Source organism: Ovis aries, chromosome 7, assembly GCF_016772045.2.
Source record: "Ovis aries strain OAR_USU_Benz2616 breed Rambouillet chromosome 7, ARS-UI_Ramb_v3.0, whole genome shotgun sequence".
NCBI lineage: Eukaryota > Metazoa > Chordata > Mammalia > Artiodactyla > Bovidae > Ovis > Ovis aries.
Window position 1 is genome coordinate 14,387,663 of NC_056060.1, and position 20,616 is coordinate 14,408,278.

Genomic DNA, 20,616 nt, shown 5'->3' on the forward strand with positions numbered 1-20,616 from the left:
GGTTTATTTGCCGGGCACCAAGCCAGGAGAATGGGCAGCTCATGGTCCAAAGGCCTAAACTCCTCCATGGCTTTCAGGTCAGAGTTTTAAAGACAGTGTGAGGGTGGGGGTCATAGGAAGTTGATCAGCTCATGGACCTTCTTCTGATTGCCTGGAGGTGAGGTTACAGGGTAAGGTTTCAGGAATTTCAACCTTCTGGTTCCAGCCAGTCTGGGGTCCAGTGCTTGTGGTCAGCAAGTACTCATCATCCTCCACCTGTTCACTTTTAAATATCTCAACCACTAATCATTACAGTTTACAAATGCCTTCACTAATCTATTGCTGCAGTTTAATTTTGAGCTTCACAGTAACCGTATGTAACAGTTTCTATAGAACACAGATATGCATCAGATGTTAACAATATCCCTTCAGGAGGAACTAAGCAGGCCTGTGATTCTGTTGTCCTAATAGTTTACTCCTTGAATCTGCTCTTTGGATCTCAGGGAAGCCTAGGAGACTAAAGCCTTTTTCTGCAACAAGAAACAGAGGACACGAGGGGCTTTTGAACCCAGGAGGGCCCTGAAGGGTCTTACTTAAGTTTCAGTCCCTCCTGTTTTTTTGATACTCCTTAATACCGAGGGGAACAGAGGTGGGACAAGAAAGGGAATAAAGTTTTGGATGGAGGAATTAATCATAAACTTGGCAGGGGAGTTGAGGGGCTCTGTCAGTACTGAGCCTAACACACAGTAGGTATCCAGTGAGTGGGAGTTATTTCCGGGTGTATCTCTTTGTTGTCTCTGTTTTCTCTCCTTTCAGCAGAGGACTTGTGCCTTGTAAAATTAAACTGTGCTCTTTTAGAACTCAAGTTTTTATGTGGCAGATTTCCATGAAGAAAAAAGTGTTGTAATTATTGATTGGATTGCGCTGTTAGAATTAGAATTAGGTTCATAACAGACAGGAATACTGTATGATAAACTTGCAAACAGAACAAAGCCAAAAATTGTACTTGTTATCCCCTTGTTGAATCTGGCCCTCTGTTTCAAATTAATTAGATTTTTGGATAACTATGCTAAACTTTGTCACATCCTTATTAAAATTGTTTAAGGATTTTGAAGAACATCTCAGAGGGACTTTGAAACTAATCTGAGTCTGGTACTGGAGATTCCATTAGCAATCACAAAGCTGATTAATCTTTTACTCAGTTAGCTTATTGATTATTGCTGCAATTACTCCATGTAACAGATTCTACAGGGGATACCAGAGAAAACAACGTTTTATAACTGCCGCTGACGTGTTCAGAATGAATGCAGTCTTTCGTACTTTTCATACATACCATTTTTGTGTCTTTAAATCCTGGAACACTTCTACTTAGAAAGCACTGTGCTTAATATTGTTTCACTGTTAGGAGGTTCACTTTTAAATCTCTCAACTACTAATCATTACCGTTTACAAATGCCTTCACTAATTCTATTGCTGCGGTTTAATTTTGAGCTTCACAGTAGCCCTATATAATAGAGAAGCTATATTTATTCTCATTCAGAGGAAACTAAGGTTCAGTGAGGTTAAATGACCTCCTAAAGGCTGTGCAGATTAATAAATGGCAGAATTGGTATCAGTCTCCATTTCAGTCAGTATGTATCAGATAACCTACTATGTGCCAGGCTTTGTGTTAGAGGTAATGAAAGCTGGATAGGATAATAGAGGTTGAGCTAAGAAAGTTTTTTGGATAACTTCAAATTATAGCTCTTTTAATGTTATCATGATCACTTTGTTACTTTTCTGTCTAAACCATATCATTAATAAATACCTTGGTATAAAAGACTTAGATTTTTGTTTGGTTTGGTTGGTTGTCTTTTCATTTTGTTTTTATCTAGTACAAACCTAGTCTTTGTCATTATTGCTTATTTTATCACTATTTAGAACAAAATTGGAAAGAATCCCCTCTAAAGGGAAAATATATAAAACCCTGAGAAAGGATGAAGATCTAAAAGGAATTTGCTTTATAACTTGTTAAGTGCTCTCATATTTTCTCGTGTGAGTCTCACAACAGTCCTGTGGGTACATACCACCTTCATTTTACAGCTGAGTAAACTGAGACACTGTGAGCATTTCTTCACTGAGGTCATCAGCTCAAAGTGGCCAGTACTGAGATCCCAGGGCTTGAGTCTCTAACTCGTCTCAAGGCCTTGCTCGTCTCTCTGGGCAGCACAGGCCTTGCGGCTCATCAGGACCGCCCCATGCCAGGAGGTACTGTGCATGGCCCACGTTTTATCCTTGTCCGTTGAGGAATGTGAGCAGTGGCCTAAGCTCCGAGCCCCCTTGGCAGCCGCTCAGCCGTCACCAGGCCTGTTCCTGAGGGGTCAGTTGCCTAGAGTGGGCCCATGCCATGGGTTTACTTACTACCCTTTATAGTTTGCCCTTGAGGGTGAATTAGTTTGGAGTGTGGAACACAAGATTCTGTGTTAATATGAACACAGATCAAACCCTGTATTTTAGCAGGAGAAAACATTCCTTGGATTTGGAAGAATTGTAGAAAACAAAAAACAAATCCTGACCACTTGCTTTGAAGAAGCTGTCAGGTGGCATGCTTAATATCATTACTGTGACTGTATTAATCAGTGTGCAAAGAGATGTTTACAGATTGCTAAAAAAATTCCTACAATGGTCCTAAAAGTATGTATGGCTTGCCAGTTGATTTGGCACAGCTCAGAAATGAAAGGGAAACCATTTTTATTTATATATTTTGTGAGGTAAATAAATAAAGTTGGAAAACAGGTCAATTTCATGCATGCAAGGTTTTATAGTAGGAAAAAAATACCTTGCACCTGTTCTGACCCTTTACATGTGAGGTTATTTGTTTTCAAACTTGACCCCAAGCACTGGTTTCAGACAACTATAATTAATTTGTTAGATAAAGCATAAGGATATTTTATTTGTTTTGATTTCTAGGACTGTGGTCAAGTCGTAACTGAAATTCCTAACCTACTGTACATAGCAGTTAATTAAAGAAAAGCATTAAGTATAGGAGGACACCACCACTGCTGTTGTCTTGTATCAGTATAAAAAGGCAGTAATTTTTTTGACAGCTACTGATTGGAAAGTTGCTTGCAGCCTTCCAGAAGCAAGAGGGTACATGCCGTGGATCAATAACCAGCAAATTTCCCATTAAAAAGAATACCTGAGCAATGTTTCAAATAGCCACTGGCATCTTAATTTTCCATGGAAACCTCAAATACTTGTGTGCTGAGGACAAGTCATTTTCGGACAATTTTTCCAGACTACTTGTTAACAGTTATTGCTGTCCCATAAGGTTGACAGCCTACATGATTGATATTTCATTTACTTGTCATCACTGTTTGAGTAATGGCGAGCCCTATATTTCTGTGATTTTAAGGAATATAGTTTCCTGAAAGACATTTGCTTTAGTACGTATTCCAGGGAGTGTATCACATGTTTATGCTGTATGTATATATACTTTTACATCATAGAGGGAAAGAATGAGTTTCCTTTATGGTTTGAAAGCTCTCAGAAGGCAGGGTATCCTTCTATTAACCCATAGCCATTGGGGGCTTCCCTGGTAGCTCAGTGAGTAAAGCATCTGACCACAATGTGGGAGACCCGTGTTCAGTTCCTGGGCTGGGAAGATCCCCTGGAGAAGGAAACGGCAACCCACTCCAGTACCCTTGCTGGGAAAATCCCATGGACAGAGAAGTCTGGTAGGCTACAGTCCATGGGGTCACAAAGAGTCGGACATGATTGAGCGACTTCACTTTCACCTTTCACATCAAAAATCCACTTTCACTTTGTTTTTAGGGTGACGATTCTTAGACTTGTTAATTTGTGATTTTACAGATGATATGGAATTTTGTAACTCCCCTTTATTTCTAAGGGAAAAATAAACTCAATCTTGTGATGATTTTAATGTACATAAAAGCAATAAGAAGATATATGTACATGTTTTCTAAAAAGAAACTTTTAAGAATGTCAACAAATAATGATCATCAAAGAGAAATTTTCTGGAAATGTGATAGCTAAAAAGGAAATATGCATGTGTTTTTAAGAAATATTATTTACTTACTTTTGGCTGCCTCAAGTCTTAGTTGCACCATGTGGGCTCTCTCCGTGGCAGCTCTAGGCTTCTCTCTAGTTGAGGTACACAGATTCAGTAGTTGCGGTGTGGGCTTAGTTGCCCCACAGCATGTGGGGTCTAGTTCCCCAACCTGGGATTGAACCTGGGTCCTTTGCACTGGAAGGCAGATGGACCACCAGGGAAGTCCCTGCATTTGTTTTTTAATATAGAAACAAGTACAGAAGGGGAGTTCTGCTCTTTGACAGTCCCTTGAAACACAAAATCAGTGGCTTTCATTGTTGATATTTTCCACCAAGAACATCATTTTGTTGTTTGTCAAGTGTTAAAAGAAGTCAGGGCACAGAAGCCATTTCCAGGTTAGGTGGAAATATGCTCATCAATTAACATATTAAGGAAAATAGGAGCAGACTGTAATACAGCCTACCGAATGAACTTGTTTATGATGATATATGAAAGCTTTTTGAATTTGGAACTTTATTTTTCATGCTCAAATTTTTAAAGTGAAATTTGATCCATACTAAAGTATTTAGAAGATTAAAGCATGAAAGTTATGCTTGCTTGAAATTGGGCTGCCTTTTTATCATGTTAATCCTGTTATCTTTGGATGGGTCATGTCTTGTTTGCTTGTTACACAGTCTCTGTGATTTTGAGTTCCATTGTCTGTATATTTTATACACAAAGATGAATAATGTTTGATTAACTAACTGGCATACAGGTCCAAACTGAATATGAGGCATCTCCATTTTGCTTTGTAAAGTCCAGGGGAAAAGAACAAAAGGCAATTTGAGAAATTTCTACTAAAATACTTTGTGTCATTTTTAATATATATCATTTTCAAAACATTTCTAGAGATGAGATGCTAACCTAACGTCTTAATCGGCCATTTTTACTCTTAAAGACAGCGTGAAGGATAACACTATACTGGACTTTCAGTTCCGAGTATCCACTATAGTCAGTTTGATGTGCAAATAGAGAAAAAGAATTCTCTTGGCTGCTATGTATGTACCAGCAATTTACAAAAGTGCTGTGAATTAAACAACCCATAAGTGTCTGTTCCAGTGTTCATACATTACTGAGTAATCTCTTTCTATAATCTCTTTGCAGTATTATTCTACAATAATGGAACAGCAAGTAAATGGACAGTTAATAGAGCCTCTGCAGATATTTCCAAGAGGTAATGTTGAACAAATTCTAATCAACAATGATTATTTCAGCAAACTGTTTCATCAACAGTTATGTTTTCCAAAGGTTTAAATGCACATAACATGATGTTTAGCTCTTAATTTGAAAAAACAAAAGAAGTATTCATTACCATGGGGATTGCAGGCTATATTATAGTTATGGCAGATAAAATATCTAATTTAGTAGAGTAAATTAAACTAACTAGATTGTTTTTTGTTTTTGAAGTGCATACTTACATTCGCTTAAAGAACTCTTTGGGGGTCCACATGGTTTCTAAACCAAGGAAAATGAATGACTTTAATTTTGGATATTTATAAATTGTGGCTCATGATGGTAGCCAGAGTTGCTATTAAGGAGAAAGCTTTCAGCTAGTATAGAAGCCTTGATTTACTAGAGGGTTTTAGGAGAGATATTTTGGTGGAATGTTTGGTGCTGGATTTTGGGGGGGATATATCTTCTAAATAATTGAAAATCCTCCTAAATAGGAATTTGATTGTTGAGTCTCAAAAAATATGAGCTGATGAGAGTCAGTCTTGGTGAGTCAAATTATTTGTTTTTCCCTTTAGGTTTGATAGTACTAGCCTTGTAACAGATATGATTGCTCAACTGTATATAAATGTTTCCTCAAAGTTTGAATAATGGTGAAAAAGAACAGTTTAATTATATAAACCATTAAGTCTTTCACCCATTATACATTGCCCTACTTGAAGTCTGTGTTTTCTAACTGATGAAACAGATAAGAAAATTTCTCTGAGTCTTCTAGAAATAGCTTAATTAAAATAATTAGAAGTTAAACTTTACCTTCGTTAACTGATACTGTACAAATAATCATGGTATGAGTTTTCCAATTAGGCATTCTAGACTTTCATTACCTGTAACTCTCTGAAGTTCAAATGGCTCAGTTAACCAGTAGACTGCTATTTGCACTGATGAAGTCTCCAAAGGCAGCTGGCTCGGCCAGCCCATGAGGTCTGGGTTCAAGAGTAATGCTATTCTTTTAGCATTAAGGTGGGTAGCTGGCTTAGGAGTATTTAGTAAACTATTGATAATAACTTATTAAAGAGCTAAGTAAGTAAATAAAAGTTGGCCATTGATAACATATCTGAAACAATTATGATTAATTCAGTTCTGTTGTACCTGAAGACTAAAACTTGAAAAAAAAAAAAACAGAAAAAAAAAGTTGCCATTTCTATGTATCAGGCCAATAACAGGATGCAAATTATTTCTTAACAAGACAAGAGAATTTGGGGAAATTTCAGAACTGTTTTTCCATGAGGAATATTTTTTTTTTTTACTGGCTGAAATCATTTCCATAAATTGCTTTCCTGCTTTATAACTTTATAGCTCTCTTGTAGCAAACCCTAGTACAGTACCCTGGATTATTGTAATTCTGATGCCTTGGGTCTTCATTTCTTTTCTCCCATAATATTTACTTCTCTTCGTCCAGAATCTTTCCAGGTTCTCTTTGTTTTCTTTTATCTTGTGAACAGTCCCTGTCAGTCTCCCTGTCCATACCATCGTGCCCCTCCCATGATAATAACAGCCATTTTTAGAGATCTTCTCTGTTCAGGCACTAATATTGCTTTGTGTGTTACCATTTCTAGTTCTCTCAAAAGTCCTGCCTATTATTGCTTTCATGTTAGAGTTGAGAATATTTAGGTCCAGAGGCATTAATTAACTCTAGTGTTAGTCGCCCAATCGTGTCCGACTCTTTCCGATTCCATGGACTGTAGCCTGCCAGGCTCCGTCCATGGAATTCTCCAGGCAAGAATACTGGAGCGGGTTGCCATTCCCTTCTCCAGGGGGATCTTCCCAAACCAGGGATTGAACCCTGGTCTCTTGCATTGCAGGCAGATTGTTTCAGATTCTGAGCCACCAGGGAAGCCCACTCAGTAACTCTAGAGATATACAGTTTTTAAGTGGTTAATGTACACTTTGAATAAGAATTTTGTTTAAGTTGTAATTTGTTTAAAGTAGGAGGGCTATTTGCTCTTATACAGGTTAAACTATTAGTAGAGTGTGTATGGGGGTAGTTTGGAGGACTTGATAGGAGTGTGGAGAAAAGTATGTTGTAGGGAGGAGATTCTTAAAAGAAAATATGTTAGATATGAGTGTTACATGTAGTCCTAGCACAGAATCTGCTGTTGTTGTCTTAGTCTATTAGTCTCCAGTTAACAGAATTAGCCTTCAATGAGAAGAATCTATTAGCTTCTAGTACATTATTAAATATAGTTCTTCCACACCACATTTAAGTTTTTTAAAGTATGAGACTCAGTCTCCCTGTCTCTGTGGTTTTTGTAGATACTGTTGTATAACTCTTTATAGTTTTATACTTTTTTTGCATATTTATCTACATAAAGTATAGATTTTATACAATTTTATTTTTATATAATTTAATATATAGATAATTTTATATTAGATTTATATGAATTTGGAGTTTATGGAAATTTTTACAGTTAAGAGTGTAGACATTAGGTATGTTACCTGGGTCTACTGAGTTGATGAGAGGCTCTCAGGCCCCATGTTATAAAGAATCTCTAGACTGAGCAAATCAGAAGGGCAGGAGAAAATGATTCTGTTCTAACAACAGGTCTTATCATTCCAAGTGGCACAGTTGTGATGGATAGTAACTTCCCTGCTCAGGACTGAGTGCTCTTTGTAGTTAAAAGATATGTCAACTGTTAATAAGCATGAAAATTCACTGACTTTATAGTAACTTCTGACTCTATAATTTTAGAAAATTAAGGTTACTGTATTTTTTGAATACTGTTTAGATTTCCAGTTATAAAGATTTAAGAAGCCAACTGAGGAGCAAGGCAGATGTTAAGGTACCAGATAAGAGTTGATGCCTGTCTCTAATTCCTTAGTTAGTCACTTCCTTACTAAATGAAGTTTATAAATGCACTGGTACTTCAGAGGAAATGCTCTGAAGTGTTTTCTTAGGATGTATTAATGGTCCCTAAAGGACCAGGCATCAAGTGTATGTGACTGTTGTTTTGTTCAAAAAGTTAATTTCCATTCTAAGGAAAGAGGATTTGGAGTCTTAATTTTAATGTATTTTAGAAAAACAAATAAAAATGCTTTATTGAGGTTTAGATTTTTTTAAGGAAAATAACATAATAAATTTGAATATGCTTGATATACACAAAACTAAAGCAACTGATGTGCTTTGTAATTATTACCTACATCATCTTCTTATTTAACAGCTCTATTTCTTGTCAGAAACAGAGGGAAATACATGTACATCTGAGAAAAGAGAAAAAAAAAATCAGATTCATCCTTCCCCAAACAATCAATCAAAATTGATGGCCCCTTAACATATAATATGTAGGACACCGTAGTTTTCAGATGGAAGCAGCCTATATAACATGGACACAAAGCTCTTTATTTTTTAACATCTGATGAAGAAGCATTTACTGAATTGGAAAAGTGTTGTACTAATCTGTAACTCAAGATGATGTAGAGAAATTAATGTTATTTTTCCTGGTACTGCTTTATCTTTAGGCTGAAATATTAATAAATGTCAAGATTTGTAAGAAATGTGACAAAATTAATGATACCTCTGTATTTAGCAAATTTGACTACTTATTGCTATGCAAACTAGTATTCAAACTTGAATATTTCATAGAACCTCTAGCAATCTTTTTGGCATTTAAAGACCCTCCTCCCTCTCCTCTCCAGAAACCCTAGCTATTTTCATTGTAGAATAAGTGATAGCAAACGTACGACGTAACAGAGTGAGGAAAGATTGCAGAAATTTGAATTATGAAAGGAATCTAATCATTTTAGCTCAGTTAACTTGATTTTTATATGTTTTAGGCAGAAATTGGAATTTATATGAGGCAGTGTCAGAAAGCTCTTTGCATTTATAAATGCTCACTCCTGCAAGTTAAAAACCCTGGTTCATAATTCCCACTCTGGGTCTTGGGAGCCACTTTTCAATCATTTCTCTCTGCTAATTTTGGTGTCACCCTCATTTCTTTTTAAACGATTCATTTTGAGCAAATTTGTAAATGGCCCTGATGTGTTCTACAATTTAGTCAATTACTGTTTCAGCCTGCAAGCCTCCTGGGGAACGGAACATACATGGCCTGAAGGTACGAATTTCAATAATTGTTTCAGTAAAGTTAGATGGATTTGTAATGCTGTGTTCCACTTATTGAAATGTCAAATAAAACTGCACTTTCTCAAGCTCTGACAAGCTATCCTTTTTTTTTTTTTTAAATGGGATGTGGAGGGGGAGTCATCTGTAGTATTTGTTCAGTGTGTGTGTGTGTGTGTGTGTGTGTGTGTAGGGGATTTTATTTTTGGAATTGTTTTGTTGGTCTGTTTTTTCAGGATGATCCTGGCTACTGATCTCCACAAAGATTTATTTGAGTGAAAATATAGACTTCATTTCGGTGATTAATTAAGCACAGAAGCATATTGCACACAGAATACCCCCCTCTTCTCTTGACATGTTTATGCTGGAAACATATATCTATTTAATGTCCTTTCATTGTTCTGCGTATTTTAAATTCTAGATTTCTGCTTAAGGCTTTACATTTAAAAGAAAAACTGGCTATTGTATTAGACTCAAGTGTTTTATAATTAATTACTTGGACCTCATTTTTCAGTGAATAAGAGACATTTTGCAACATTCTGCCTGGTTTTAGAGCTGGAGGGATATAATAATGTGAGATTCAGTATTGGCCCTTGGATGTATTCGTTATATACTTTTTTGAATACATTGTTTTTTATATAAAACAAAAAGAAACAGTGAACCAAATTTCTTCTCTAGAATTGAATTCAGTTCTAGACAATGAATTGAGAATTTCCCATTTATCTCTCCTTTTTTTAGCACTATTTAAATATTTGAATAATGGCAGAAGCAAAGTATTATGTAATATACAGGTTGTACATTTTTTGTAACCTATATACCAGATAGTCTCCAACCATGGGTTGGTCTAGCAACAAGCTAATTAACCTTCATAGTGAAATGAGAAATTTGTGGCAAATTATAGGTTAATTAGAACTGTGTCCTCAGAACACAGACTGATCAAGATTCTTTCTTTACTTGTAGGTGAATACCCGGGCTGGACCCTCTCAACACAGCAGCCCAGCAGTCTCAGATTCACTTCCAAGCAATAGGTGAGAGCATGCAAGTAAAATGTGCCCCAAAGCATGATTATCTACAGAGCTGAGGGTGGGGAACAGGCTTGTGGGATGACACCTCTTTTCCATAAGACCGCAAAAGTGTGTATGTGGCTAAGAAGAAATCTGACCAGCTAAGTAACCTCAGCTTTGGTACTGACTGAAAAGACAGGACCTCACAGAAAAAGATAAACAAGTTGAACTATTAATTTTGGTCTGTGGAGTGGTTTTCCTTCAGTCCCCAGATTATACAGAACCAGAAAATTCAGTGTCTTTGACTGTTTCATGCTCTGATGATCTGGTTTGTAGGTTGTGTAATAGTTACTATTTCTGTCTTGCTTGTCCATCTTTTGGCAGTGTGATATTCCACTGACGCTTCCCCAGAAAGAGACAAGGAAAGAGTAAGGTAGTGAAATTTAAATTGACCAGCCATGTTGTTCATTTTTGTACCTTTGGTTATATAAGAAATTGAGGTATCTTAGAAGGAAGACAGTTTTCATTAATTCATTCTGATGTTGTCCCAGACTGGGATGGATACTCAAGACTTGAGCCTCTGCGAAGTGTTCTTTTGACAGGCCTGAGAACTCACTTCTGAAAGATGAAGGTCCTCAAGTAGACTGACGTGCTTAAGCCGAGAGAAATCTAGGTCTTGTTTGTCATACATTGAGTCATTCCGCTGGTGGACAACATCTCATTATTGTGCTTGAAGATGACACCTGAAGGTGCTTGTTCTGTGTGTTTGTGCTCACACTGGTGCTTGAAAAGCCATCGCAGAGCCAGATCACCCTTCCGTCGCGTGCCCTGGTCTTCCTGGGTTTAGGGCAGTACTCAGTGTTGGCAGAGCCCTCATCTGCTGAGATGTAGCTTAGGCTTCTGCTTTCCCTTCCATGCCCCCCCTTTCCCCCTCCACTCAGATCTTGGTTCTTTTGCAGCTGGGCTTTACTGCAGGTAGAGTCTCTCCTCTTGACTCTTTCTTTGCTCTCCTGTCCCCTCCCGAAAAGTCACTTCCTTGGTTGTTTTTTTCTAGCGTCAGTAGATCTTACCCACAGCTTTCCTGCTGTGAACACGCTACTCTTGCAGTGTGTTTCCTCTTTAAACAGTGTTAAAATACATCCACTGGTTTTTCACCAGTGGACCATCTGTCTCCTGGTCCTGAGGGGTAGTTCTTTGAGTCCTCATCCAAGTGCTCGGCCCTGCTCAGCAATGCTCTGAAGCCTCTCTTTTCATGCTTGTTGGGTACGTGAGCCATGGCCACTGAGTAGAGGCATGGGGACTGAGGGTCACTTGTTACAGTCCGCTCAAAGAGGGCAGGGCCTTTAATCATTGCCACTACTTCTAGAAAAAATGATGTTCAATGATGTTCAGACAGACTATGAGCCTTGAGTGAAAGCAAGGATTTTTCCTGGTGTTTTAGGTCAAAGTTCATCATGGTATAAAAAGCTAGATGAAGCTGAGAAAGATAGTAAGACAGAAAAGCAGTACGATAAATTTTCAGTTCTCTCGGATTTGGTTTTCGAAGTGAATTAGCTTGGCTTTTAAAAGACTATCATTTATATTCACAAAGTATTATATAATCTTTGAGTTGGAAAGAGACTGTCTGATCTAGTGGTTCTCAGCCCTTTGTTGTAGCATCCTCCTTTAGGGATATGACGACTTCCCAGATAGTAATGGTGGTTTGCTCCAAGAGAGATTTTTGTTATGGGAGGAGGGTAGCTGGAGAAGTCCTACAGGTGATTTTAATGTACCACCCTAGGTTGGCTGTTTTCTGTGCCGTGCTCGTAACTAATCAGAAGTATTTATTGAGTGCCTCCCAGTTATCTGGTGTTGTCCTACCCACCAGGAATACATTGTGGTCCTTATCCTTTGAAGTATGCTAATAGGAATATAAGACCACCCTACAGTATGCAAATAAGTATACTTTACAGTCATTGTTAGGAAGAAAACAAGCAGATTTTAAAGTGAAAGAACCTGGGCAGGCATGTGTTTAGATTTGAACTGGGTATCAGAAGTGGGAGGAGGCAGTGACATTCTGTTCGGGCCTGAAGGGTGAGAAGCACCTAGCCACATCCAGAACCAGAGAAGGGCACGTCAGAGGGGCGGGAGAGCGTCAGTGAAGGCCCGGGGGTGGCAGAGGAGCTCCATGTGTTTGGAAGGAGGCCAGTTAGGCTGGCACACAGGGAGGGCTGCTGGGCTGGGGGAGGGCATGAAGAGGTGGGGAGAGCAGTAGGAGTGATAGGAGAGAAGGAGGTGACAGGAGCCAGGTCAGGTGGGGCCTGGTGTTTGAGTGTTCCTCTCGGTGTATTGGCGAGCCTTTAGATGACTTTCGGCAGAAGAGCACCATGGCCAGCACCGTGTACAGAAGACTCTTGCCTGTGGTGTAGAGCAGGAGAAGGAGAGGCCCCCATCTAATCCAGCCCTCCTTGGGTTCCTGACTCCCCTCTCCTTGCCAAATGGTCGTCCAGGCACTTCCGAAACATCCCTGTGGCAATAACGCCCTTTACTGGCTGAAGTACTTGTTTTATGTTCATGTAGCCATGTCTCAGAACATTCTTTTTCATGAGCTGAGCTTTGTGTCCTTTTAGGACCCACTTGTAAAGACTGAAGGAAAGTTATGACCAACCTAGACAGCATATTAAAAAGCAGATATATTACTTTGCCAACAAAGGTCTGTCTAGTCAAGGCTGTGGTTTTTCCAGTGGTCATGTATGGATGTGAGAGTTGGACTGTGAAGAAAGCTGAGTGCCAAAGAATTGATGCTTTTGAACTATGGTGTTGGAGAAGACTCTTGAGAGTCCCTTGGACTGCAAGGAGATCCAATCAGTCCATCCTAAAGGAGATCAGTTCTGGGTGTTCATTGGAAGGACTGACGCTGAGGCTGAAACTCCAATACTTGGCTACCTCATGCGAAGAGTTGACTCATTGGAAAAAACCCTGATGCTGGGGGGGATTGGGGGCAGGAGGAGAAGGGGACGACAGAGGATGAGATGGCTGGATGGTATCACCGACTCAATGCACATGAGTTTGGGTAGACTCCGGAGTTGGTGATGGACAGGGAAGCCTGATGTACTGCAATTCATGGGGTCGCAAAGGGTCGGACACGACTGAGCGACTGAACTGAATTGAACTGTAAAGACTGAGTTTAGCCCTCACAACAGGGCTGTTCCCTCTTTTAGGTGATGCATCTACCAGTCATCTTCCCGCCAAACAGACTTCGAGATTTCCTGTCTCAGTAAATTCTCCCACATCCACCTGGATGCAAACTCCACAGATGACCTGCCAGGCGTCCTTCACTGCTTCCTGGGTCTCTCTTAGCCCCACATACAATCAGTCCCTACATTTGTAGGTTCTGCCTTCTGAATCACTGTGAAGTCTGTCTGCTTGCCAGCATCTCTTTTTCTGCAAAGGTAGATCAGGCTCGTTCGACCATTGCTACAGCCTCCTAATAGCTCCCCACTGCAGTACCTCCTCCACGGTGCAGCCAGTGTGATCTTGCCGATGGGTGTTTTGAGTCCCTCATTCCCCACTTTACTGATCCATGTAGCCTTTAGTACCAACTGTAGCTTCCACAGCAGGTAAACCATGGACTCCCACATTTGGGTCCTCTGCCCACTCTAGCCCCCTGGCCTGCCACTCCCCATACCCCTTCCAGTTGATGCTCCAGCTTTGCTAATGAATACATGGTACCCTTGATGTATCACATTCCCTCTTACTACTGGGCCTTCACATCTATTGCTGTCTCTTTCCTGCTTGCTTCTTTTAATCCACTCCCTCCTTTGCCTTCATCCTGGCTAACCTTGGTTATCTTTCAGGAACAAAGCTGTTGTCTTCTTCTGAGAACTGTCCCTCATTATTGCCCACCTCCTTGTCTATGCCAGGTATCCCTTCTATGAATTCCCATTATCTCCCTGTGCTTGCTTTTACTATAGTGGTTAGCACATTGTATTGTAATCACTTCTGTCCCCCAATAAATTCTGTATTCTTTGAGGGCAGTGATGGTTGCATATTCATTATTTTTTAAAAAAAGATTATTTTATTGACATTGATTTAGAGTGTTGTATTAATTTCTGTATAGTAAAGTGTTTATATATATATATATATATATATACACACACACACACACATAGAGATACTCTTTTTCATATTCTTTTCCATTATGGTTTTCAGTAGATAAAGAACATGTGGTAATAGATACAGTGGAATACTACTCAGCCATTGTTGAACCCTAGTTCTCAGCATGATGCTTCACACATAGTGATAGTTAGTCAGTACTGCTTGAATAAATGAGTAGACAGATTCATTTATATTCCCTCTAGGTTTTATCTCTGAATTAAATTCTCCCAACTCATTCAGCTTTTCTGCTACATTATTTCTAGTCCCCTCACCCTTTCACTCTTCTTTGAATATCTCAGTGTCCCCTAAAGTATCATACCCAGGTGACAGTTGTATCACACTTAAATTTTAAAGGATCTTTTAAAGTGATTTTTAAATAGCTCAAGTCACAGTTACCAGATAAAACACTGAGTCAATTGGGGCACAAAGAAATTGCCAGCATATATAAATGTAATTTTTTGCCAGATCTAGGTTGGTAGCCAGAGATTGGCATAATGAATGAAATCAGTTTTTTCCTTTGTCACTCTTAAAGCATGAATTGGTCTTTGCCTTAGGTGGATGACTGTTTATTAAATTGAGCTTATAGGACTTCCCTGGTGGTCCCGTGGCTAAGACTCTGAGCTCCCAGTGCAGGGGGCCTGGGTTCAATCTCTGGTTAGGTAACTAGAGATCCCATATGCTGCCACTAAGAGTTTGCATGTTGCAACTGAAAGATCCCACATGCTGCAACGAATACCTGGCATAAATAAAATAAATAAATAAATTTTTTTTAATTGAGTTTACTCATTCACGTGGTGTTCCTAGGCCATAATTAACTGAGTTCAAGTCCACTGCCAAGCATGACCTTTCCTGAACATCTTGGCTTTCTCCTATAAAATTAGGATGATTAAATTTTCCATCTCTCTACTGCTGGTGTTTAGAAGATTGATGAAGTTGTATTAAGGAATTACGTTTTGTTTCTTGGATGAAAGGTGTTGTGTTAATGGAATGAATCAAAATGTTACTATTTCAGGTTGCATGACATAATGGGATATCCGTAGAGAAACATTGCCTGGGCATTGTTTGCTTATTTCTGTTTTTATAATAATTGCAAATATTAAATTGGGACTATTTATGGGAATATAAGGATCCAAATGTTTTCCTGGAAAAAAAAGTGCATTTATGTTAGAGAGATAGACTAAAGTGATCTTGAGCAAGGTCTGTACCTTGGGTTTCTTTATATATATAAAGAAGTAATTCCCCCCTACAGGGTATACCCACAGGGGTATAGTTATTGTGAGCATTAGATCAGGATACTGCTGCTGCTGCTGCTAAGTCGCTTCAGTTGTGTTCGACCCTGTGCGACCCCATAGACGGCAGCCCACTAGGCTCCCCCGTCCCTGGGATTCTCCAGGCAAGAACACTGGAGTGGGTTGCCATTTCATTCTCCAATGCATGAAAGTGAAAAGTGAAAGTGAAGTCGCTCAGTCATGTCCGACTCTTAGCGACCCCATGGACTGCAGCTTACCAGGCTCCTCTGTCCATGGGATTTTCCAGGCAAGAGCACTGGAGTGGGGTAAGTAATAGCATTTAGCACAATGCATGGCACATGCTCATCACTTGGGAAATAGTAGAGTCTGTTATTTTATTTTCAGCTGGTCTCATTTTCGGCAGTTATTTTATTTTTTTAATATATTTCAGATTAAGTCCTATTCTGGAGAATTCTTAACTGCTGCTTAGTGCATGAATTCTTAGACTTGGGAGGATGTTATTAAAGTTTAGAATCATTGGTTGAAAACACATTTTATAAAGTCTGGGTAATATAGAGACTAGGGGCCATAGTTTTCATTTAATAAATTTAAGAAGTATTTATTAAGAAAAGTAATTATAACTTGGAATGATGAGTGTGGTCAAACTTGAAGTCTGAGGTTTTCTCAAATATAACTTAGTAAGGGTAACAAATGAATGTGTGTGAGTGTGTGTGTGTGTGTGTGTGTGTGTGTGTGTGTACTACCATATAATAACAACCAGAGTAATGACCACCATTTATCAAACACTTAGTATGTGTCAAGTCACTGGGCTAGGCTCAAGGATGGGAATATATAGAGATGTGAATAAGATGTGGTCTGTGTTCTCAGGGAGCTTCCAGTCTGGGAAAGGGTGTGGAGGAAAGAAAGACATCTGCAGATAACTACCAAAGGGAAGAGTTAGTTTGGCAGATGGGGAGAGGGTTAGAGTAGATAGATTAAGGATAGAGTTAACACACTTTAAATTTCAATTAAAACATTGATGGGAAAAGGTACTATTTTATACACCACTCTACTAATTGAGTGAATGTGTACAGGTGTAACTCAGTATGAAGCTAGAAGGACTTCATAACATCCTTTGGCCACTTTCCCTAAGCTCATCCATATAAATTTTTACATAGTCATATATTCCAGAGAAGAACATTCCCATATTTCTTACATAATTCTGGAAACTGACTCTCATCCCTGTAGGAGAAGAAAGGAAAGAGAAGGCAGCTAAAATTGATTCGATGCCTCAGTGTACAGAACCCAGTGCTAGGCTCTTTGTCATATTTAATCTTCTTGGTTGTGCTATGACATTGATATTTCCCCCACTTTATAGAAAGAGGAAATTGAGATTTAGAGAGGCTAAGTATCTTGTTCCAGAGCACACAGTGAGTAAATACTGCGATTATTTCTGCTACACATTTGCTTCTCAGGAAGCTGAATTGTAACTCTTAACTATAATTAAAAAAATCAGAACTTAAATTATTTTATCTTTTTGAAGTTCTGTAGTCTTTGCTGTGAACATTCTAAGAGTGCATTCTTAAGTGCTTGGTAGTGCTCAACATAAAATAGCCACTGAAAGGCTACCCCAAAACAGCAGAACTAATAGCAGGGAGAGGTCTCTGAAGTAGTCTGTGCAGCAGTCTAGCTTCATTATTATAGTAGTCTTCTTTATTGCTTTAGATTACCAACAGGCTTCAGTCTCTTACTGATGCCTGTGCCATTTGGCTAGTTACTTTAGAAAATATTTTACGTAGGGATAAGGATGTCAAAAGTGTAGTCTATGTCTACACCTAAAGCAAAAGTGTATTTTAGTCTAGAACGTTCAGTGTCGTTCAGAGCTGTTTAATGAATTTCCTATTAAAAACTATGCCTTTTCTTTTCAGCTTAAAGAAGTCTTCTGCCGAACTGAAAAAAATATTAGCCAATGGCCAGGTAGGTTTCATTACAGATTAAGATTTTCTGGTAGTAGTAACTTAGTGCTGTCCAGGTTTTTTTTTAATCCATAAACTTAATAAACAGATAAAGGGTCTGTAAATTTCTTATTGTCATAAATGAATTACATGGCTTAATTTGATTGGCAGAACAATTTGCAGCACGTTTTTCAAACTGTGCTAATGGGTTTCACTCCCAGCAGATTGAAGTACCAAGCACACACCCTGCTGCCAGCTCAGGGTAAAAAAAGTTAATCAGTTCTGAACAAGTGTGTCAACCCATGGGTTGTTGAAATGGCCCTGCATCCTGAGGTGACTGCTTCTTTCATTATCTTTAGGGAGAAAAAGAAAAACTGTTAACTTTCTCACCTTAGTTCCTTCTTTTGTCCTGAAACTAACACTGGCTTTTTAGAGGAACAGAGTCACAGCAGACCTTTGCCATTTAAAATTCCTGGCCTTCAGGAACCCTCAGTTTGTCCAGTTGACTGGTCATCCAAAGCAGAATGACCTCCTCCCGTCAGTGAGGGACAAACGGGCCTGCAGGCCAGTTATTTCTCACTAATTTTGATTCAAGTAAATGGACACATCTGAAATAGTATAGTGCTTTTAAACATACACTGGTAAATTAAGCTACCTACAGGGTCCTCGATTCTTCAATAGCAACATAAATGTGCTTTAATGTTTGTTATAGAGGAAGCCCTTTGATAGCCTTGGAGGCAGGCGCCTGTCCATTGCGATCAAGCCTGCCTATTAGGCTCTATTGACTGAGACATCTGTGTCACCGCAAATAAAAGACTCTTATTGATTTTCTTAACTGCTGTTCACTTCCCGTCCATGTTTCGAAGGCTGAAATCTTAATTATCTCAGATGCTTATTCAGTGCCTTCACATGCTGACCTCTCCAAGCCTCATTGGCATTTCATGAATCAAGTGCTTGTAGTGGAGCATGTCAAGAAGACAAAGCTGGGTCCCCATGCTTGTCCTTTAATATCACCTGTAACTTGGTGGCCTAATAGATGTGTGTGCCTTAAAATGATGACTGTATGGTGGTACTTCTGGAAACCTTACTTATTTAGCATGTAATCTCTTGAATATAGTTAGAAAAAGGAAATTGATTTGGTTTTAACATCTGATTGTCATCCAGAGTGTGTGAATTCTAGTCCTTAACTATTCAGTGTTCAGCTAAGGAGAATCTGATGTTGTATGTATAATCTTATTGGTCCCCAAATTTTAGATCATGTTTATCTAATAGTACTTTAACTTTAAGCAGCCACAGTTTTTGTTTCAGTTGAAGTCCACGTATATATCCCCCTAGTGCCCTGTATGTTTTCAGACACAGGAAACAAAACCTGACTAAAAGCTGAAATATTGAACCTAGGATATTTATGTATCTCCAACATGTTTGCATTCTAGTTACTAACTGTAACTTAGGAGTTACTTGTGTTCTTCAGCTGGAAAATATATTTCAAAATTGACATAAATTAAGAAGCTTTAACTACATTTGTTCAACCCAGGCAACGGAAAATAACCTGTCATAGAGTCTTTCAAAAATGAAACACAGTTTATTTCCAGGGCAAACAAAATAAACATTCTGAAATGTTCCTAGTATTCTGAATCTAATACCATAAATATCTTAGTGCCCTCAGTTAGGAAATTCTCTTTGGTGGAGAATTGTCATGGCAATGATTTTTGACACTTAAAGATTGTTTATTGCTTTCCCTGGGGAATGTGATAGCCCCATGTTAAACAGCGTGGGATTTCCTTACTTTTAAGGATTAGCCATTTTACGTTTACTTTTATTCACAAAACAAAACAAAGAACTCCCACCTTTGGAAGTCTTCAAAATACCTCCTCCTTCTCTTAATTCCTCAGTCCTTGGTGCTATCAGGTAAGTAAAGAGTGAGTGAGATTGCATTGCAGTGAGGTAACATGCTCCATTGTGGCGTCAATAAATTTCTGGGCTGAACACTGACACCACTTGCTATAGAAGATGTAAGTCACATTTAACGATACTTTAACACTTAAGCGTAGTCTTTTATTTTAGTGGTTTATGCTCTCAAGCATTAATAATGATTTGCCTTTCCACTAGCCTCCACTTAGATTTAATAAGGAATTCATATTAATGATTAAAAGAAAGGGACATGATTCTTCAAGATAATCAAATATTGGCAGGTTAGAAATAGCTTTCTGCCTGGGTTCATTGATATAGGTTATGTGATATAAATATTTATTTCTTTTCTGTCACTCAGAGTAAATGCCACCAATTGATTCAGCATTGATATAGTGTCAACAGTTCATAAGAAACATTTGACTGGCTTGTGTTTTCCGATTAGTCTCTGCTGTATAAAGTGGGATTTACTAAATCTCTCCAATTGTCTGCTCATAGAGTGTGACTGCTTTCTGAAACCATTATTGCTTCGATTTGTGAAGCAAAGGTCTGGTGATAGGACTGGTTTCTGTCAGACCTTTACATATAAAAGTAGGATTAATTGAGCATTTTTGTTTTAATGATTTATAAGCGATAGGTACTGATTCTTCTTAATACAGGCAGACAGTAAACAAAGAATATTTTCTTTGTTGATCCATAATTGAATTCCATTTCATTTTCCTCATTAATTTCATTAATATTGTATTAAATCAAACATTTTTTAGGAAGTTTAACATTTAGTCATTGGAATGAAGGCACTGTTTTTCTGTAATCACTTTGTGATGGAGGATTCCTTTTTTTCCTGCATGAAAAAACATCATAAGGTATTTTTGGCATGTTGTATTGAGAGCTGTAAGTCAGTACCACTGCTGTGTTTTTCCCACCTCAATTGTAGTGCAGTATCATCTGTTTAACATTGGCCCTTGATTTGCAACTGATTAGAAAATGGCCCAGTGGGTCAATTTAAAGGATTAAAAAAGTGCAGTTACTC

General features: G+C 38.5%; 1 protein-coding gene across 15 annotated transcripts in view; it reads left to right on the top strand.

Annotated features, from left to right (window-relative positions):
- Window positions 1-20,616, top strand: part of MAP2K5 (mitogen-activated protein kinase kinase 5) — a 263,833-nt gene that overhangs the window by 35,175 nt on the left and 208,042 nt on the right. For all 15 annotated transcript variants that reach the window (XM_042252082.2, XM_027971523.2, XM_042252077.1 and 12 more), the window contains 4 exons: window positions 5,174-5,243; window positions 9,308-9,348; window positions 10,314-10,381; window positions 17,652-17,700. In XM_042252082.2, coding sequence (XP_042108016.1) covers window positions 5,174-5,243; window positions 9,308-9,348; window positions 10,314-10,381; window positions 17,652-17,700 — 228 coding nt within the window. The remainder of the gene's footprint in view (window positions 1-5,173; window positions 5,244-9,307; window positions 9,349-10,313; window positions 10,382-17,651; window positions 17,701-20,616) is intronic.